General features: G+C 35.5%; 1 protein-coding gene across 1 annotated transcript in view; it reads left to right on the plus strand.

Moving 5' to 3' along the window:
• Positions 1 to 23,015, plus strand: part of CCDC150 (coiled-coil domain containing 150) — a 92,664-nt gene that overhangs the window by 22,147 nt on the left and 47,502 nt on the right. The window contains exons 6-13 of the mRNA XM_011997188.1: positions 4,123 to 4,239; positions 5,274 to 5,403; positions 8,363 to 8,406; positions 10,870 to 10,962; positions 12,748 to 12,855; positions 14,679 to 14,803; positions 15,094 to 15,271; positions 15,832 to 15,900. Coding sequence (XP_011852578.1) covers positions 4,123 to 4,239; positions 5,274 to 5,403; positions 8,363 to 8,406; positions 10,870 to 10,962; positions 12,748 to 12,855; positions 14,679 to 14,803; positions 15,094 to 15,271; positions 15,832 to 15,900 — 864 coding nt within the window. The remainder of the gene's footprint in view (positions 1 to 4,122; positions 4,240 to 5,273; positions 5,404 to 8,362; positions 8,407 to 10,869; positions 10,963 to 12,747; positions 12,856 to 14,678; positions 14,804 to 15,093; positions 15,272 to 15,831; positions 15,901 to 23,015) is intronic.

Here is a 23,015-nt window from a genome sequence, read left to right on the forward strand (position 1 = left end):
GCCTTTCTCCTTGGCTTGCAGGTGTCCGCCTTCTAACTGGGTCCTCACATGCTTTTCTATTTGTGTGTAGCCATCCCTGGTGTCTCTGTGTGCCCAAATCTCTTCTAATCAGGATATAGTCAGATTGCATTAGGGTACACACCAATGGCTTCATTTTAATTTAATCACCTGTTGAAAGGCCCTGTCTCCAAAAAGAGTCTCATTGTGAGGTAGCAGATGTTCGACTTCAACATAGGAATTTTGGAGGACACAATTTAGCCTATGACAGAGGGTTATATACAGATAGAAGTGTGGTATTTATCTTCCTAAGACATATGAAATATATATAAAATAGATACAAAATCTGGATGTTATAAACATTAAATGGATTAACTGATTGCCCTTAATACTACTTCAGAAACAAATACTTCATTAGTAAAGGATTCTCTTTGTAATGTGCTTTTGTACGGCACATTATAGGTATATCATGTATAAAAGAGGAAAATATCTCTTTTTAAAAGTGGCCGTTCTTTAAAAAGTGGCTAGCTGAATGCTTTCAAGCCTACATAATGGGGGTCATTAAAACAGAATTTAAAAGAGTAAAGTATTTAATTCTGAATGAACTAGAGGTTGAATCACATTTGACAGTGATGCAACTAAAATTTAAACAAGATGATTTCCTGGGTAAGAATTTTGAAACTTTCAAGGAATAAATTATATCTTGAACAAATTGTAGTACATAATTTGATACAAGTTTAGAAAAGTATATTAAGCTACTACATTTGAGAAAGTAATTATAATCTGATACTAAAATCTGAAAAAATATAACCACAAATAAAATGGCTCATTCTTACATAAGATTGTAATATTTAACTTATCATTGGATAAGTAAGCAATTTCTAAGCTTAAAAAGAACGAAATTATAAAAAGGTCAATAGATTTGACCACATAAGAATACTTCTACATATAAAAAGCAAAACTAATAAAGCAGTAGTCCCTAACCTTTTTGGCGCTAGGGACCAGTTTCTTGGAAGACAGTTTTTCCATGGGGTTGGGGGAGTTTAGGGGAATGGTTTTGGGATGAAACCGTTCCACCTCAAATCATCAGGCATTAGTTAGATTCTCATAAGAAGCGCGCAACCTAGATCCCTTGCATGCCCCATTCACAATAAGGTTCACGGTCCTATGAGAATCTAATGCTGCCACTGATCTGACTGGAGGTGGAGCCCAGGCAGTAGGGCTGGTTCACCCACTGCCCACCTCCTGCTGTATGGCCTGGTTCCTAGCAAGCCATGGAGCAGTACCAGTCTGTGTCCCTGGGGGTTGGGGACCCTTGTAATAAGGTATTATAACACAAATAGGCAACGTGTTAATAGTTTTCCCTTTTAAAGAGTTTAACAGCCTGGGCAACGTGGCAAAACCCCATTTCTACAAATAAAAAAAAACAAAACAGCACAATGGTATACACCTGTGGTCCTAGATACTTAAGAGGCTGAGATGGGAGGATCACTTGAGCCTGGGAGGTCGAGGCTGCAGTGATCATGCCACTGCAGCCTGGGCCACAGAGTGAGATCCCATCTCCAAAACCCACCACCCCAAAACTTAAAACTGCCAGGCACAGTGACTCATACCTGTAAGCTCAGCACTTTAGGAGACTGAGGCAGGAGGATTGCTTGAGCCCAGGAGTGAGACCAGCCTTGGTAACAAAGTGAGACCCTGGCTCAACAACAAATTTTTTGAATTAGCTGGGCATGGTGGCACACTCCTTTAGTACCAGGTATTCAGGAGGCTGAGGTGGGAGGTTCACTTGAGCCTGGGGAGGTCAAGACTGCAGTGAGCCATGGTTGCACCATTGCACTCATCCTGGCTGACACAGTGAGACCCAATCTCAAAAACAAAAACAAAAACACGTAAAATTGTCTTAAAATGCCCAAAAAACAATGGACAAAGGATAAGTATGACAGTTTATTACATAAATATATGAAGAGCTGATAACTATATTAGAAGATATTTAATCTCACAATAACCAAAGAAATCCAAAATTATTAAGATGTTAGTTTTCATTTATTAGATCAGAAGAGATTTAAGAAAATTTTAATATATATACTATTGATAAGGTAATAATTGGAAAATTATGAAGGTAATAATTGGAAAAAATGATTCTTATAGGAATTTATCCTTAGGAAATAATCAGAAATGTAAGGAAAGACCTGCTCACAAGTATGTTCAGGAGAGCAGCATTTGCAATAGTGAAAAATTGGAAAAAGCTACATGTCAAATATCAAGGGTATGATTAAAAACATTATAGAGCATTTCCAAAATGAGCAATCTTGTAACAGTTTTATCCCAAGACATTTTTTACCTTTTAACTTTTAAAAAACATTTTAAAAATTATAAAATATATTCTCCATAGAGAAAAAAAAGTGTACAATTTAGAAAACAGGTATAGTGTATTCTTAATGTCATCTACACTGGAGTTTTAAAATAGAATTTCTTTCAGTTTCACATCACTTCTTAAAAGGAATAGCATTCTCTGCAATTCCCATTTCAATTGGAAAGGATCTCTTTCCCTAATAATAAAAGAGACTCTTAACCTTCTTTATGTTTTATGTGATTCTTTTTATAGTCATTTATTGACAAAAATAAGGTCAGTGTGCCTCCAAAATAGGGAAGAAAAAAAAAAGTGTGTTTTTCTACTCTCACATAACTCACAGCAGAACACTTCCGACACCCGACGACACACCAAGAAATTCTGTTCTTCAGTGGACACCAGTTGAGTGTCCTGTAATTCAGTTCAGTCCTTACATTATCTACCTGAAGACAGGTGAGGACTCAGTCTCACAAGATTGCCCCCCACTTTAGACGCCAGTTGCAAGCCCCAAGTTGTCCTTCTGACTGACTTGCAAAAAATCGGTGTTCCCATGATGCCCCTCCACAAGTTTAAATAATTTGCTAGAACAGCTCAGAGAATTCAAACACTTCACTTACATTTGCCCATTTGTTATAGAGGACATTACAAAGGATACAGCTGAGCAGACAGATGGAAGAGATGCATAGGGCAAGGCATGTGGGAAGGGGCACAGGCCCTTTCTGGGGCTCACCACCTTCCAGGCACCTCCATGTGTTTAGCTGTCCAGAAGCACTCTGAACCCAGTTCTTTTGAATTTTTATGGACGCCTCATTACATAGGCATGATTGATTAAATCACTGGCCATTGATGATCAACTTACCTTCCAGCCCTTCTCCCCTCATTAGAGTTGAGAGGAGGGGCTAGAAGTCCCAGTCCTTTAATCATGCTTTGATCTTTCTGGGGACCAGCCCCCATCCACAGCTACCTGTCTTCCCCCATCCCCAGCCAGTCCGTCGTTAGCACACAAAAGACACTCTTCTGAGGTGATTCCAAGTTTTTTATGAGCTATGTGCCAGGAACCAGGGTCAGAGATGAAATAATATATTTCTTATTATATCACAATATCACAGTACCCAAATTCTTGGAGTGTCGGTTTGGTCTGCTACCTAATGGTTACTTCATTATTTGTTTAGTCCTCTAAATTCCAAAATTGAATGAAAACAGTTTTCAGAGTGATGTTTATAATACTGCAAGATAAAAAATATATAGATAAATCAAAATACGGGAAAATAAGAGTTGAAAAATAAAGTCAGAAAATATGGGAATACAAAAAATACACAGTAAGGTAAGATACTAGTGTTTTTCCAAATTTTTTTTGACAATCCATTGTTGAACATATATTTTACACTGCAACACACATACATATACACAAACATTTCACAAAGCAGCACTTACTCTTACTACTTGCTATGCACTCTCATATTTTCTTTCTACTCTTATTTTTTCCTTTTTCTGAGTGCTGCTTTCAATTTGCTAATGGATTTTGACCTCCATTTTAGAAAACAGACCTAAATTATAGGAGGATGAGTGCAATATGTTTGATCTACATTCCTTAGGAGGTAATCCTAGGCCTTCTAGGGAGAAACAAAAGCATGTTTCTGAGTAGTCATAAATGAATTAAGACTGTTTGGGGGTGAGATGGCATGTCTGATAAACTTCTCAGGTAACTTTGATCTTTGTTAAACTAGTATGATGTTCAGTTGGTCTTGCCTAACTGTAATGTTGCTTTGTAGCTAAGGAGACAACTGGCTCAGGAGAAGTACCTTAGGGAATCTTTAGAGAAGTCAGCATCAGCCATGCTCCTCAAAATACAAGAAATGGGATCAGCAGTGGAGGTAGAACGAAAACAGGTAGAAAGATTTCTTCTCCTTATGTATGTTTGGGAAGTGAAACCAAACAAAAACTGATACTTTACCTATACACTTAAAATTTTACTAATTTCCTCTAGATTCGTTGAAATATTTACTTTTTGTTAGCAATATGTTAACAATCTTACTACAGTTTTTTTTTTTTTTTAAGTTAGCACAAACTAAGAAAGACCCTAATTTCACTATTCAACACTCTTAATTTATGAATCAGAGAGCTAAGGACCGGGGAGGTTAATTTACCTCAGGCTTTATAGAGGTGAACTCTTAGCTCCTAAGAGAAAGATAAAGTATTTTTCCATTATACCATACAATCTCTGTTATAGACATTGGTTTTGGAAGGCATTGCCCTGGTCTCATGCTGTATATGTCTGCCATGGATAGAAAATAAAGACTAATGCGATCTAACACTGGAAGCAAAGAATATCAATAAGTAAAACAATTTGGACTGTATTTACACTGCTGTTTTCAATTATCATTATTTTAACATATTTTGGCCTTCATATTTATTTGAAGTACCTACAAATAATTTAGAATACTTTAACTGAGTCAATTCATATTTTCATTTTTAATATAATTGGATGACATAATCTTTATTATTTTAACGAATGGAAAAAGTTTCCCTTCATAACTGAATTATAACAAGGATTCTACTTTAGGAATTTGCAAATGATCCTTTGTTGCCATAACTTGCAATGCCAGTATGGTAGCCATTAGCCACATATGGCTATTTAAATTAGTTAAATAAAAGATTTATTTCTTCACACACTAGCCACATTCAGGTGCTCCGTAGCCACTTGTGGCTAGTGGATTGTTGCACTGGAAAGTGCACAGAAGGTTATATTGGATGGCACTGCTCCAAGACCACATTCTGTTGAGATTTTAACTGTAACATAGACTAACTTCTCGTTGCTTCTCAGTGACATTAAGATTGGAATGTTGCCTTATACATGTGCTATAAGGCAGCTTATTAGAAATCTTCATCTTATAGAAAAGGAGTTTTTCTTATACAATTTCAGGTGCACATTTTGCAGCAAAACTGCATTGCTCTGCATGATTCTATACAGAGCACTCAAGAACTACTGGCCCAGGAACAACAAAAAAAAGAAGAGTTGGAGACTGCTACTTCACAGCTCAAATCTGATCTAAGTATGAAAATAGATGCCAGAAGTCACCCTCTTGTTAGTTTTTTGAGATTTCATGGAAAAACTCTTAAGATCCCAAATTCTTGAAGTGGCCCATGTTATTGATATTTCCCACAGTGCTGTATGTAAAACACTGCGGATTTCCCTTCTACCTGTAGTACTGAGACAGAGAAGGAATGTTGTTAATAGTATATTTGACCCTCTTAATTGTAAACTATTCCTTATTTTTTTCCAGCTTGTTTGTGGACCTGGAAATATTTGGTTTCTAGACATCTGGCTTGAATATTGGGCAAAAAAGTAAAACAATAGATTGAATATTGGGTAATAAAATGTTAATAAGGAAGTAAGGCCCTGAATCCTTGATAACTTATGGATTCTGTCAGTTCATCATGTCAGATTCTCCATTCTTCATGTTATCAATCTATTTTGATTAACTTATATTTTTAGAGATGGATAGTTGTAAGGTACCTTAAAGAGAGCTTAGATTAATCTCTTTTTATAGATGAGTCCTCAAAGATGACAGAGCTGGGAAATGAAAGCACCTAGACTTGATCCCAAGGTGTTTGGTCATGTTTCTTCTAACCCATCAGCCTTTTATCATACTACTGTTGCTAGTACTTCATTATAAAGCAGTTTCCAGATAGTCTCAATGACAAAGGTCATGGAGTTATAAGGGCAGTGCTTCATGTGATTAATACATCATGGTTTACACCAAACTTTCACATAAATTATTTCATTCAATACTCAAAGCTATCCTTCCAGACTTATAAAAGGAAAAAATGGCAAAGTAAGACCTAGAACTGGATCTTCTAACTCCAAGCTAGTGTACTCTCCAGTTCACCTTCTGTGCTCTGTGGCTGTAATGGGGGCAGAGAATACCAAAAAGGAAATGGAAATTATAAAACATATAGAGCAAGAGTAATCTATTCAATGTTTTGACTTACTGCTTTTAGCAGAAAATATTCCCTTTTCTTATAGTAGTGAATTACTGTGTGAAGTTCTCACCGACAATGCCCTTGGATAATTTTCTGTCTTCCTGTAATTGTGTGCCTACAAAAATATATGTACGTTTTATGGTGCTGCCACATTATCTCATTTGAGTACTGCAACAACCTGTCAGAAAGATAAGAAAATACTCACATTCTATAGAAGATATAAAAGGGGCTGGACGTGGTGGCTCACGCCTGTAATCCCAGCACTTGGGGAGGCCAAGGCAGGTGGATCATGAGGTCAGGAGATTGAGAGCATCCTGGCTAACACGGTGAAACCCCATCTCTACTAAAAATACAAAAAAATAGCCAAGTGTGGTGGCACACGCCCGTAGTCCCAGCTATTCAGGAGGCTGCCCGCTACGCGGGAGGCCGAGGTTGCAGTGAGCCGAGATCGTGCCATTGCACTCCAGCCTGGGCGACAGAGCAAGACTCCATTTAAAAAACAAAAAAAAAAAAGAAAGAAAATATAAAAGGATCCACACTGACCGTACCCAAAGACCCACAGCAAGTAGAATTAGAATAGCTGGGCCTAAAACAGGTATCTATTAGTTGGCCCTCTGAATTTTTATGTTACTTTCTTGTTGGATTAATGCTTTATTTTTGAATTTTATAAAGAATTTGTGCAACACCATTAAAAAACTAAGATTAAAACAACAATAATTCAAACTGACATGAAAAGGAAGCCCTTCTGAATGCCAACTAGGTGCATAATACTGAATTATAGACTTGACATATATGCAGTTTTATTACTTTAAGGTACAAGTAGTTATTCAAGCTACATTAATAAAAGGAATGCCTTTAAATATTTGCTTCAATGAATTTAAACATGTAATTAAGTTTATTAACAATAAGCATATTATATACAGATTTATAGTACTTACGATGAATAAATTGTTCTTCAAAGTAAGATAAACACTCCCCTTTCATTCTTACTTTGATTAGTAGAATTTTCCCAAGGTCATATAGTTCATCTTTTTTCTCCTTCATGTATTTTAAATTAGAATTTATTCTGTTGAATTGTGGATTCATATGTTCAAAAAGTATAGTTTTTCTAAGGTATATCCTATATAAAATATCAGTTTTCATATGTTTTATAATTTCTGGCTTTAGAATATTTAAGTGAAACAAGACTGATAGATCGCTATGAATTTTTCTGTGAAGGCAAAACATTACTCTCAGATAAGTTTACACTTTTTGGCTACTAGTATATGATGCCAAACTGTTCCACAATTTTTGGTCTTTGGTTTTCTTTTCATTTGTGCATGCTCTGAGTGGTTTCAGATCTTTTTTTCCATACAAAATCATCCTCCTGAATACCAGTATCTTACTGACAACTAAATATCTACATTTGGATGCCTTGCAGATATGTCAAAACACATAGAAAACTTAAGTGTTTCACTCATTCTGTCCCCAAAACCTGCTCCGTGGTCTGTATTCCCTATTTAGCTGAAGAGTCCACTGTTCATCCTGCTGCCCAAGATGTTCTCCTTGTCTCATCTGTTGATTTTACCCCACTAGTAAGCCACCAAGTCCAAAAGTGCTCTCTGTTTACTGTTTCACACATCTGTTTTTCCTCTGTGTCTCTGTTGTCATGACCAGTGAGAGTCAGTCCTCATTATCATTACTTTATTGAATTGTCATTTACTCATGTGTCAGTTACTTTAACAGCTACTAAATTCATCTCCTTGCCTTTATTGTACCTTTGTTAAAGTAATCTCTCTAACAGAATCTTTTGATCATGCCCCTCCTCAGCTTAAAATCCTTCAGATACCTCATTTACCATTGCAAATGACTGTGGACTAGTTTCTTGATAATTCCATAACAGTTTCTAGTCTATAAAAATATGATAGAAATAGTTGGGTTCTCCTTATCTCTACAAAAAATAGACATAAAATATTTAAAGCTTCTCATTATGTGATTTCAATGTAACAAGTTACTATTATCATAATTGTGTGTAATTTTTGTTTTTAGCTTCTAGAGATGACCTCATTTCCAAGTTGGTTGAAGAAAATAAGGTGAGTTGTGAAGTTGTGGAGTACAGAGGTGGTCTTTCCTCTCTTCGCTAAGTCCTGTTTCTTCTTCCATGTTGGCTTACAGTGCTTCTTATTCTCATAAAAGTTTTATAAAAAAAAAAAGTTTCATGTCAATGAGTAGTATATTTAGGATAATAGTGTTAGGAACTAAGAAATCATTTCATGAAGGTTATTAGAGTTTGAAAAATGTCAGTTGGCAAAAATAATAAGACTTATTTGTGCTTTTTGCCTATTGCAAACTAATTGTTTAAAATAAACTTAATGTAAGAAATATAACTACTTTTTGATGTTGGTGGTTGCACAACAGTGTGGATGTGTTTAATGACACTATACACTTAACAGTGGTTCAAAGGATAAATTTTGTCTAATGTATATTTTGCCATAATTTTTAAAATTAAAAACATAATGACTTTATATCTTACTACATTTCTAAGTCTCTTGATGTGTCGATTCTATTTCTTTTGGATGCTGTCTCATCCTGTGTTATATGATGTTTATTTTTCTTGAGATGCTTCTCCTGGGAAAATAGAAGGGTGGTTCTTCCTCTGTAGGAAGAAGATTTATATTTTGTCTTTCCCCATTCTACTAAGTACGTTTTAGGGAAAGTCCCACCTACAATGCACGTCTGTTATCACTTCTCTCATCTCAAAGAAAACTAGCTTTTTTTTTTTTTTTCTATAACCACAGAACAAAGGTGTTTTCTTCTGCTCCACCCTCGGGTCCTCATTTTTGAAAATATGTTCACTTATAACTTTAAAAGATCCTTGAATGTCTTCCTTTGAAGTCATAAGATCTTACTGCTAATAGGAAAAAAATGTGTATGTATAATAATATAACAAATATTTAATCTTAGGGAGCAGAACTTTGATGTAAAGATACTAGGTATATTTAGGTTATGGTTTTAGGCAAATTCTTTCTAACTGGAATCTCAATATAAGAATAGATTTAATAAACAGTTTTAAAAAAATAGGCTTTATTTTTAAGAGCAGCTTTAAGTTCACAACAAAATTGAACAGAAGGTAAAGAGATTTCCCCATGTACTCTGTACCCCTATTCATGCATAGGCTTCCTCATTAGCCATTTGATGGATATCCATTTAAAAAATTGATGTACCGTTTTACATCCCCCACCAGAGTGGTACATTATTACAGTTGATGAACCTATATTGACACATTGTCACCCAGAGTCCATAGTTTACATTAGGGTTCACTCTTGGTGTTGTGCATTCTATGGATTTAAACAAATATATAATGACATATATCTACCATTATAGTAGATATATTATATTATAGTATCATACAGAGTAGTTTCATTGCTCTAAAAATCTTCTGTACTTGGCTTATTCATCCCTCCCTCCCCTTCTAATCCCTGGCAACCATTGGTCTTTTTACCGTCTCCATAGATTTGCCTTTTCCAGAATATCATATAGTTGGAATCATACCGTCTATAGACTTTCAGACTGGTTTCTTTCACTTAGTAATAAGTATTTATGTTTCCTCCATGTCTTTTCATGGCTTGATAGCACATTTTTCTTTTTTTTTTTTTTTTTTTTTGAGACGGAGTCTCACTCACCCGAGCTGGAGTGCATTGGCGTTATCAGATCACTGCAACCTCTGCCTCCTGGGTTCAAGTGATTCTCCTGTCTCAGTCTCCCGAGTAGTTGGGATTACAAGTGCCCTCTACCACGCCTGGCTAATTTTTGTATTTTTTAGTAGAGATAGGGTTTCATCATGTTAGCCAGCTGGTCTCAAACTCCTGACCTCAGGTGATCTGCCTGCCTCAGCATCCCAAAGTGCTGGGATTACAGGGATGAGCCATTGTGCCTGGCTAAAAGCTCATTTATTTTTAGTGCTGAATAATATTCCTTTGTCTGGATATACCACAAGTAATCCATTGACTTACTCATGGACATCTTGATTGCTCCAAGCTTTGGCAATTATGATTAAAGCTGCTATAAGTATCTGTGTGCGAGTTTTTGTGTGGGCATAGGTATTCAGCTCCAAATGGATAAATCTCAAGGAGCATGATTACTGGATCATATGGTAAGAATTCATGTAGTTTTGTAAGAAATCACCAAACTGTCTTTCAAAGTGGTTGTACCATTTTACATTCCCACCAGCAATGAATGAGGGTCCCTGTTGCTCCACATCCTTGACAACAGTTGGTGTTGTCAGTGTTCTAGATTTTGGCCATTGTATTAGGTGTGTAGTGGTATCTCATTATTGTTTTAAATAAACAGTTTTGATAAATAGTTCTGAAATAAAGAGAAGTTTAGGAGTTGAAGATACCAAGATTTTTATACATTCTTTATAAGACATTTATAAAGTTCCAGTGTATGTCATTGGAACTTGAACTGGTACTGGCTGAAATACAAAACAGTTATTTTTATAGGGGTGCACACAATATCTCTTATATGTGAAAAAGAGAGTAATTTTTTTCTTATAGAACCTGCAGATATCTTTCAACAAGGAGCACGAAGAAAATGCATATTTGAGGTCCAAAATAACATCTCTTCATGAAGCATCAGAAAAAGCACAAGTAAATGCACATGATTTTGCTAATTTTTAGATGTTATTTAATTTTGTTCAGTTAACCAAGAAACAAAATTAGTCTTGATTATATAAATTCATACCATCTCCATCGCTCAACTTTTCATTTCCATAAGATTTATTTCATCTTTGAAACATTATCAAATTAAATACATTTCTCATTTCACTCTCCAAATTCCTATGATATATAAGTATACAAGATGGACCGCTAAAATTATATACTAGTTTACACTTTGCCTTTGCTTGCTTGCTAATTTGATTATTAAATATATGTATTTCCCCCTCCAAAGTGAACTTCTGAATAGTTACATGGCAAGGGCTATATCTTATGCTTTCTTTGTATCTTCTATAGTAAATAATTATACAGTAGGAACCTAACAAATGCTTGCTGGATTTTGAAGTTAGAGGTAATCATTTTTGGGATAGTGATTCCCAAATGTATGTGATGTTTTATATATATGTGCATCTGCAACAAGAAGAGTCACCAGATATGCAGGCAAATTGGAGTTACTTACCACAGAGCCTAAAGAGTTGTTTATCGTTTAAAATACCTTTTCTCTTGGTACAATTTGATTGTCTCAATATTAGGATCATAGTGTTGCTGGGCTCTCTGTATAATAAAAATAATAAAATACAAAGTGACTGTGTTTTTAATATAATAACATCAACTACTATTATTCTTCATATACTAATAGTAGTTAACATTTTTACTGAGCCCATTCCACATTCCAGGCACAATTCCAGACACCTTATATTAGTAACAAATAGTAATCCTCACAATAGCCCCATGAAATGAAAACTATTATTCACATTTTAAAGATAAGGAAGCTGATGTACAGAGAAGTTCAGGAACATAGATAATAGGTGGCAGAGTTGGAATTTGAATTCAGGTAACCTGGCTCCAAAGAAAATTAGCTATTTTTTTTCAAAGAGCAAGGGTTCTCTGTTTCATCCCCAGGTATTCCTTGATGAATAGTTTGTACATCTGCATCTGGTGTGACTTTGTGCCTCTGAATGTGTTTCTAACTACCGTACTGTCCATACCACTTGTGATGTTTGTCAGATAATCTTTTATTTATCTTTTACTCCATTTTATTTCTTGTGTTTTTTTCCTAGTGCTCCTTCAAAGTTGCTTGTTCTTGAAGAACTTGTTTAAAACATAAGATTTTTGCCAAATCTACCTTGCAAAAAGAACTGATATTTGATATAACTGTTTTTCTCAATAATACAAATTTCAAATTATGAAAAGAGAAGTATTAACTACCTGCATATATGATAGATCTGTGTAGCTCAAAAGATTTTTATTTTATTTTGAAACATTAATCTCATGATGGTAAAATCATCTATATTTTGCTTTTATGAATATTGTCAGCTAATGGCGAAGGAGCTTAGGTATTTTGTGTTACTAGCTAAATAATTCTGAATGCTCATGGATTTCTATAATATTGGCTAGGTATTGACATTGTAAATTCCATTTTGCAGATGTCTGGCTCTAATGAACCAGTGTTCAAAATTGTGAAGAGTAGATCAGTAAAATGCCATATGCTTCAGTTGCTCTATCAAATCAACAAATCTCTTAATTTAGAATTATTTAGGGTATAGACTTTTAATATTTGAAAGTATTTTTTAAACTAATGACATGTGAATTGAGGATAGGTTAAATAGATTAGGTTCACATATACAGTGAGATACTTTGTAATCATTAAAAATAATGCTTAAGTAAAAATAATTCTTTATTGGAGAGACCAATGACTTGCTGTGTGTGTTTTCTTAGGTTTTGAATGACCAATTGACTAAAAAGTGTTCAGAGCTGAGCTGCATGCTTCAGACTGTTACTATGGAAAAAGCCAGAATCATTGCTGACCATCAGGCCATTCTGCAGGTATTCATTTAACGCTAGTGAATGTGTTAAATTTAATAGAGTTCACCAGGTGGCAGAAAGCCAGCCTGGTTGATAGATCAGGAAATGTTTATGGGCAACTGGAGAAATAAAATATTTTAACAATAAATTTAAAAAATCAACTGAATTATCTTATTTCTATTAGTGCTTTTCAATTTTCATCAGAGGGGTGATTTGGCCTTACACTCAGGGCTTTTCATGATTTCTAATCAAATATCATCGCTTGAGGAAAAATAATTATTTGTCCCATTATTTATAGAATCATGGAGAACATGTATAACTAACCCTAAAGTACTTAACCTTTTCCTCAAACACCTTACAGTTTCTCATTTTGCTTATGCCATTTTCTCTGCTGAGAATGCTTTTTACTTCATCTTCAATATTTGAAATTCTCTTTATTATTTGAGTCACTTTCTTCAGGGAGCTTGATCATCCCAATAAGAAGGGATAAGTTTTCCCTTTCAACTTCTATTCCTGGAAAATTAACAGACTACCATAGAAATAGATCACTTTCTCTTTTTGTAAGCATACTTACTATATATACTAAGCATTGTGCTAAGGATTTTACACATATTACCTCCTTTAATTGTAGCAGCCATTATGTAAAAGGGTATTTATTATCCTTATTTTACAGATAAGAAAATGAGGGTTAGAGAAGTTCACTTGCCCAAATTCACCTAACTAGCAAGAAGTAGAGTTGCCTTTTAACCTCAGGTGACTCCAGAGTCAATGTATGTAATCATTATGTTATGCTGCATCCGCATTCTGCATTCTCTAGTAGTAATTTATGTGCTGGTTCATTTCCTGGATTACACTGTGAGCTCCCTAGAGGCAAGAACATTGCCTTATATATCTTTATTTCTCACAGTGCTAAGCCTGCTTTGCATGTAACATATACTCAATAAATATTTAGTTTTTAACTCTGTGCAAGTATAATGCTATATCTAGATAGGATTATAGTGGTGAACAAGACAAAATTCCTACTTTCATGGACTTATAATTCAGTGGACTGAATATATAATGAAATACTTATTACAAATATTTCAAAATTTTGGAATATAACACAATTGGGATCCCATTTTACCAGTGTGAAGACTTGCTTTGCAATCAAATGTTAAAATAGAAGTCTTTTAAAAAGAATTTGTAAAACTAATTATTAATATATATTGTATTTGCAAAAACTTTATGGATTATGTGTAGGGGTATATGGTACATAAAAATGTCATGTTTTGATAATCCCAAAATGGTGAGCCAAAGAAAATAAATTATGTAAAACAGTTATAGTGCTTCTGCTGTAACATTATCTGAGTGCAATTTAAGATAGTCTCAAAAGAATTCACAGCAAACTGTTAAACATGGTAATCCTTAGAATGTGGGATTATTTGGAGGGAAAGTGTAGATAGAGAGGAAGGGATCTTTTCATTTTATATGCATTTATATTGTTTTACTTTTAAAAATGAAGTACCATATTGAAATTTTAAAATACCAAAAATACTCGTAATATAATTTTCTATCTTTAAAAATATGTTGGTATTAGGAGTTTTATAATTTTTCAGCAGGCTGGGTAAATAATGCATCTTGACTGTTGGCTAGTAGAGCTATAAAATGGTAGAACTGTAGTCAACTCAGAGGAGGACAAAGAGAAACTGGGCGTTAAAATAAATTATTTTAAAAAGAGGTTTTATTTATGTAAATATAACTTGTTTTTTTAAGTTAGTTCAGTGTTTTTGATCAGTTACTCCAAATGACACCCTATCAAAAGACTTTCTGGAGTTTCAACTTCTACTATTGCTCTTAACACTCAGGTAGAGCAGAAAATGATGACGCAGACATTTCAAGAGCAAAACTTATTGCTGGATGCAGCCCATGCCAGTATCACAAATGAACTACAGACTGTTCAGAATGAGAAAACCCAACTCCAAGCACATCTGTAAGTAAATTACGGGCAACTTCTTATACATCTTTTGTTCTTCCATTTGTGTTTCTTATCATGTGTCTGTCTGTCTCAGTCTTATCTTCAATGAAAACATTTGATTGTGCATTTTTTGGACCAGCCACAGAGATAAAACAAAGACTCTGCCCTTAAGAAACTAGTTTTGTTGGAACATTTTAGTAACTACTTTCAGTCAGGAAACATGTTCTATAAGAACATGTAATTGCTCTTTCTGTTAAATTACAACTCTCATTTAGCTTTCATATGTTCTTGTTCTCTTCCTGCAGGGATCATTTAATCCTTGAGCATAACCAGTGTATCCAGAAAGCACAGGATGCTGAAAAGAGAACAGCTGTGCAAAAAGAGTTGCTAGAATCAACTATTGCAAGATTGCGAGGTGAATTGGAAGCATCAGTGCAAGAGAAGAAGTCTCTGCTAGAGGAGAAAGAAAGATTTCAGAGGGAGGTAGGTAGAACCAAATTTACATTATCTTCTCATTGTGGTGTGATGATGTTTTAAAATTGTATTCTAAATGCAAAAGACAAGAAAAGAAATAAAACCCAGATGCAGTTTGTCTGAGTTGCCCAATGAAGAATCTTTAGGTGGCTAACCTATGCCTTTTAGCCTGTGAAGTAGTCTGTGCCAAATAGAACAGTATATTCTTATCCAGCATTAGTGAATGTTAATTAGTAACTCACACATCCTCATGTTAGTTAAGGAGTCAGATTTTAAAAATTGATTTCCCCTGAAGGAGTGGGATAGTGAAGGTTAAAGGGGAACAGCCCTGTCTCCCTACTTAGGAAGGAACCAGCAGAGTCTGACATGCAGACGTGTCTTTCTAATTTCAGGGCTATTTGTGAAGTCTGCTCTGCCTCAGAGACTCCCTGATTGGCCCCTTTTCTGAGAGGATGTGCTATCTCTGCAGTGTAGGTATTAATTGACATGCAGGATATGTCTGCTATAGTGGAGCCTGTCAGCTACTATAAAATTGACCTATTTCTTTTTTTCCCATCCCCCTTGGGCAGGTTAATAAAACAGAAAAAGAAATAGCACAAGAAAGATGCAATTTGGAAAAGGAATTAGCTAAAAACAAGGTATTCTACATTTTACTTATTGATATTTCACTATATTTCCTTCTATATTGCTGCCTACTGTATCAGCTTATCTTAATGAGGAGATGGGTGATGAATACCAAGCTGCGGGGGAAAGGAAAGCTATGAAGCTGGATGCCACTCAGAGCACACCAGTCACTGCAGCAGACGGTTGTCTCTGGGGAACATTTTCTTGTTGAGCATCTGATGTTTGCCAGTGAGTCATCACTGCCTCTGGCCCTAGTGTTAACTGAGGATTCTAGCCAAGAAGTCACCTGAGAGTTAGCTAATGGGCCTGTGAGAGGCAAAGAGATGATTGCTGACTAGGCTGTTTTTAAATAAAAAACTAAAGGCTAGGTGAGGTGGCTCATGCCTGTAATCCCAGCTCTTTGGGAGGCCAATGCGGGCGGATCATTTGAGGTCAGGAGTTCAAGACTAGCTTGACCTACATAGTGAAACCCCATCTCTACTAAAATACAAAAATTAGCCAGGCATGTTGGTGGGTGCCTGTAATCCCAGCTACTCGGGAGGCTGAAGCAGGAGAATCTCCTGAACCCAGGATGCAGAGGTTGCAGTGAGCCGAGATCGTTCCACTGCACTCCATCCTGGGCGACAGAGCAAGACTCCCTCTCAAAAAAAAAAAAAAGCAAAAACTAACTCAGGTTGCCTGAGTACCTATCAGCACCTGCCACTTTATCTTTGAGATACCATTTTCTGTTCTAAAATAGAATGTTCAGGGAAACAAATGAAATCCTTATTAAACAAGAACCAATCTTTAAAACATTGCTGTTTGTGTTTCAAATTTTGAAGAGAGTAAAGATTATGTATCACTGTCATCTAGAGAATATATCTGGAGCAGCAAGGAGTATTAGCTTACTTAGGCAAGAAATCCAGCAATAGGTATTGGGTATAGTCATCAAGCCTTGACTGTTTCTTTGCTTCTGGTTTGCCCAAATAGCATTTGTATTACTATATATACATGTAAACTTTTAATTTAAGGATTGGAGAGAGGAGAAATGCTAGAGTTTGAGCCTGAACTCAAACGCATTTACCACCAAGCTAGCAGGTGCCTTCTCTGGTTCTAGTGATATGAAAATAGTCCACCCTAAGAATCCTCAAATGAGGCTGACTTCCTGTGGCAAGGACTTTGGTGGTATCAATTTAGCCTCAACCATGCTTTCTAAAATTGGGAAAATTGAGGCCGGGCGCGGTGGCTCAAGCCTGTAATCCCAGCACTTTGGGAGGCCGAGGCGGGTGGATCACGAGGTCAGGAGATCGAGACCATCCTGGCTAACATGGTGAAACCCCGTCTCTACTAAAAATACAAAAAAAAAACTAGCCGGGCGTGGTGGCGGGCGCCTGTAGTCCCAGCTACTCGGAGGCTGAGGCGGGAGAATGGCGTGAACCTGGGAGGCGGAGCTTGCAGTGAGCCGAGATCGCGCCACTGCACTCCAGCCTGGGCGACACAGCGAGACTCCGTCTCAAAAAAAAAAAAAAAAAAAAAAAAATTGGGAAAATTGGTGACTACCATTAAATTCATTAATGCTTTTTGCTTAAAAATATTAGTGAATGAGGGCGGGCATGATGGCTCACACCTGTAATCCCAGCACTTTGGGAGGCCGAGGCGGACAGATCACTTGAGGCCAGGAGTTTGAGACCAGCCTGGCCAACAAGGCAAAACCCTGTCTCTACTAAAAATACAAAAAAATTAACTAGGCACGGTGGCACACACCTGTAATCCCAGCTACTCGGGTGACTGAGGCATGAGAATTGCTTGAACGTTGTAGGTGGAGGTTGCAGTGAGCCAAGATTGCACCACGCACTTCAGCCTGGGTGACAGAGTGAGACTCTGTCTCATAAAAAAGTTAGTGAATGTTACATGGCCAAGGCAAATGCTGTGAATATGTTTGGGATAGAAACATAGCATTATTATTTTGCTTGTCTGATTTCATTCGTCTTAATGTAGCTAAGTATAAGTTCACGATGCTGAAAGATACTTGCTCATTAGAGACATTCTGTGAAGCCAAATGATAATGCTTATAGAGAATCTCATTTTGTGGTATAAATTGATTTTTACAATATGTGTTCTTTTAACGCTATGCTTTTTTAAAAAGTCAGGTTTATTATAATTTACATACAGTGAAATTCACCCTTTTTTAGTGTATAGTTCTATGAATTTTGACACATACAATCTTGTAACCACCACCACAATCAAAATATAGAACATTTTTGTCACCCTAAGAAAGTTCCCTTGTGCCCTTTTGTAATCAATGCCTTCTTCCACCTCCTTCCCCTGGCAACCATAGATCTGTTTTTTGTCCCTATAGTTATAAATTATCCAGAGTGTCATATAAATAGAATCATATAGTATATAGCATTTTAAATGTAATTTCTTTCATTTAGCATCAGACATTTGAGATTCATCCGTGTTGTGTGTCAGTAACCTGTGCTCCATTGCCTGGATGTATCACTTCCTTTATCCATTCACCAACTGAAGGACATTTGGGTTGTTTCCAGATTTTTGGCAATTAATAAAGCCTCTGTAAATATTCACATATGCAGATATGTATTTCTGTTGAGTAAATTTCAAGAGTTGGATTTCTGGTTCCTATGATAAATATATGCTTAACATAATAAAAAACTGCTCAAGTGTTTTTCAAACAATCTGTACCATCTTACATTTCCATCAGTAATTCATGAGTTCCAGTTTCTCTACATTCTCACCAGTACTTGGTTCGGTTTTTTAGTTTTATCTATTAAAATTTGTGTGTATCAGCGTATCACTGTGCTTGTAATTTGTATTTCTCCAATGACTAATAATATTGAGCTTCTTTTCATGTGCTTATTTGCCATTACAAATTGACCTATCTCATCAAATCTTTTAACCATTTAAAATTCAGTTTTTTTCTTGAATTTTCAGAGGTTTTAAAACATATTCTTAAATCTTAAAAATATTTTTACTGTTTGTATATACACAAGTCTTTTGCCAGATATGTGTTTTACAAATATCTTCTTCCATTTCATGACTTTTCTTTTCATTTTCTTTCAAAGAGCAGAAGTTTTAAATTTAAATGAAGTCTAATCAATTTTAAAAATTTTGTGGATCATACTTTTTGAATTTTTGCCTAACCTAGGCTCACCAAAATTTTTTTTTTTGTTGTCCTCTAGATGTCTCATAGTTTTAGGTTTTATACTAAGTCTATGGTACATTTCAAGTGAATTTTTATATATCATGCAAGGTATTGTTCAGGATTCGTTTCACTTTTTTTTTTTTTCAGGGTCTCACTCTGTCGCCCAGGCTGGAGGGCGGTGACACAATCACAGCTCACTGCAGCCTCGACCTCCCTGGGCTCAGGTGATCCTCCCACCCACCTCAGCCTCCCGAGTAGCTGGGACTACAGACGCATGCCACCACACCCAGCTAATTTTTTTATTTTTTGCAGAGATGGAGTTATGTCATGTTGTCTGGCTGGTCTCGAACTTCTGGGCTCAAGCAATCTGCCCAGATATCTTAACCTCCCAAAGTGCTGGGATTACAGATGTGAGCCACTATGCCCAGCCTGGGACCTTTTTTAAATTGCTCCATTGATGGGCTTTTGGGTTGTTTCAACTTTTTGGGTATTAATGATTCTGTGAGCATTTGTATACAATTTTTGTGTGTAAACATATGTTTTCAATTGTCCTAGGTATAACCTAGGAGTGGAACTACTGGGTCATGTGATTACTCCATGTTTATCATTTTGAGAAACTGCCAAACTCTTTTTCAAAGTGGCTACACCGTTTTACAATCCCACCAGCAATGTTTGAGAGTTCCAGTGTCTCCACATCCTTACTAACACTTGTTATTGTTCACATTTTTAAAATACCTATCCTAGTGGGTGTGAAATATTTCACTGTGGTTTTTAAATTGAGGTGAAATTCACATAATGTAAAATTAACCATTTTAAAGTGAATAATTCAGTGGTATTCAGTACATTTGTAGTGTGGTGCCACCACTGCCTCTGTCTAGATTCAAAATATTTTCATCACCCCAAAAGGAAACCCTGTACTAGTTAAGCAGTCACTCCCCATTCCCTCCTTCTCCCAGCCCCTGACAACCACTAGTCAGCATTCTCTCTCTATGGATTTACCTATGCTGGATATTTTATGTAAATATAATCATATAATATGTGATCTTTTGTGTGTGGCTTCTTTTACTTAGCCTGATGCTTTTGGGGTTCTTCAACATTGTAGTATGAATCAGTACTTCATTTTATGGATGAGTAATGGTGATTGTATGTATGTATGTGCATGCACACACACACACCAAATTTGTTTGTTCATCTGTTAAAGAACATTTGCACTGCTTTTACCTTTGGCTATTGTGACTAGTACTGCTATGAACCTGTATATACATATGTTTCAGTACCTCTTTTCAATTCTTTGTGATATATGTATCTAACAGTGGTATTTCTGGATCACATGGTAATTTTATATTTAACTCTCTGAGGAATCACCAGTTTTCCACAGCACTAAACCATTTTACATTCTCACCAGTGATGTACAAAAGTTCCAGTTTCTCACATCCTCACAAACACCTATTTTGTGTTTTATTATAGCCACCCTAATGGGTGTGAAGTGGTACCTCACTGTGGTTTTGATTTGCATTTCCATAATAACTAATGATGTTAAGTATCTTCTTGTGTGCTTACTGGTCATTTTATATCTTCTTTGGAGAAATGTCTGTTTAGATCCTTTGCCTATTTTTAAAAGGGATTATCTTTTAATTATCAACTTGTACGAGTTCTTTACATATTCTAGATACTACACCCTTATCAGATATGTGATTTGCAGGTATTTTCTCCCATTCTGTGGGTTGTATTTTTATATTGGTAATGTCCTTTGATGCATAAAGGTTTTAAAAAATTTTAAGTTTGGTTTATCTGTATTTCCTTGGATTGTTTGTGTTTGGGTATTATATTTGAGAAACTCTTGCCTAACTGAAGGTCATATAGATTTATCCCTATTTTATATTATAAAATTTTTTATAGTTTTACGTATTAATTTAGGTGTTTGATCCACTGAGTTAATTTTATATGTGCTATGAGGTAAGGGTTTGACTTCATTATTTTGGCTATCGATACACAATTGTCCCAGCACTGTTCGTTGAAAAGATCATTCATTCTTTCTATTGAATAGTTTTCACTCCCCTGTCAAAAATCAGTTAATCATAGATATGTAGGTTTATTTCTAGACTCTTAATTCTCTTGCATTGATCTTCATGTCTATCGTTATGCCAGTACCACACAGTCTTGATTACTATTGTTTTGCAGGAAGTTTTGACGTCTAAATGTGAATCTTCCAACTTTGTTGCTGCTGCTGTTGTTTTAAAGATTGTTTTAGCCATTCTGGGTCATTGCATTTCTGTATGAATTTTAGAACCACACTCACCATTTCTGTAAAAAAGAACAGCTGGAATTTTGGTAAGGTTTATATTGAATCTGTAGATCAATTTGAAGTGTATTACAAGCTCAATAATACAATTTGTTTCTGTATAAAGTATGTCCTCACTTAATGTCATCAGTAGGTTCTTAGGTTTCAACTTCAAGTGAAACGATATACAGCAGGTCCTTGAATAACATCATTTCATTCAATGTTGTGTTATGATGTTGATAAGAAAAAACATTGATTTTGTTATACATTATCATTTCACTTAAAGTTGCAGTCTCCAAGAACCTATCAATGACAGTGAGGACTACTGTATAAGATAGTGTGATCTCTATAACTGTCTCTACAAACTATATAAATTATCTCTATTTGTAATAGAGATAGTTATTTTTTGTAGAGGCGGAGTTTTGTTATGTTGCTGGCTGGTCTCGAACTCCTGGGCTCTCTATTTGCTATGTCTATTTGTAATAGAGATAGTCTCACTTCTTCCTTTCCAATTTGGCTGCCTTTTATTTCGTTTTCATATATAACTGCCTGTTAGAATCTCCAGTGCAATATTGAATAGAATTCGTGAGAGCAGATATCTCTGTCTTGTTTCTGATCTTAGAGGGAAAGCTTTTAGTTTGTCACCATTAAGTATGATGTCAACTGTGGGGGATTTTCAATGCTCTTCATCAGGATTAGAAAATTCCCTTATATTCCCAGTTTGTTGGGAATTTTTGTCATGAAAATATGTTGAATTTTGTCAAATGCTTTTGCTATGTCTATTGAGATGATCTTGTGGGTTTTGTTCTTTGTTCTATTACTATGGTGTATTACAGTGGTTGACTTCAAATGCAAAACTAAGCTTGCATTCCTTGGATAAATTTTACTTGATCATGTTGTCCTTTTTATATGTTGTTGCATTAGGCTTGCTAGTATTTTGTTAAGATTTTTGCATCTGTATTCATAAGGGGTACTGTTCTGTAGTTTTATTTTCTTGTAATGTTTTTGGTTTTGGTATCAAGATGCTGTTGATCTCTTAAAATGATTTGGTAAGTATTCCCTTCATTTCTATTGTTGGGAAGAGTTTGTGAGGGATTGGGGTTAATTCTTCTTTAAATATTTTGTAGCATTTACCAGTGATGCCATCTGGTTCTGGGCTTTCTTGTATGTAAAAGGTTTTGTTTCTTTGTTTGGTTTATTCTTTTTATTCTATAGGTCTATGCAGATTTTCTACCTTTATTTGAGTCAGTTTCAGTAGTTTGGTTCTTTCTAGGAATTTATCCATTTCATCTAGGCTATCTAATTTGTTAGCATACAGTTTTCAGAGTAGCCCCTTGTCTTTCTTTCTGTAAGGTCAGTAGCAGAGTCCTCTCTTTGATTCCTAATTTTACTAATTTGTGTCACCTGTATTTTGTTCTTGTTTAGTTCAGCTAAAGGTTTGTCAAATTTGTTGATCTTTCTAGAGAACCAACTTGTGGAAGTTTTTAGAGATTTTTCTCTATTATTTTTCTCTATCTTATTTTTGCGTTAATCCTTACTGTTCTTCTTTAGATTTGCTTTGGGTTTAATTTGATTTTCTTTGTCTAGTTTCTAAAGATAAGCTTAGGTTATTGATTTGATAAATATTTCATTGTTAAAATGTAAGTGCCTGTAGGAGTCACTCTGAACCTATTCTCGTTCAGGGGAGTGCCCCTAAAAAAATAAAA

The sequence above is a fragment of the Mandrillus leucophaeus genome, unplaced genomic scaffold (assembly GCF_000951045.1).
Source record: "Mandrillus leucophaeus isolate KB7577 unplaced genomic scaffold, Mleu.le_1.0 Scaffold532, whole genome shotgun sequence".
Taxonomy (NCBI): domain Eukaryota; kingdom Metazoa; phylum Chordata; class Mammalia; order Primates; family Cercopithecidae; genus Mandrillus; species Mandrillus leucophaeus.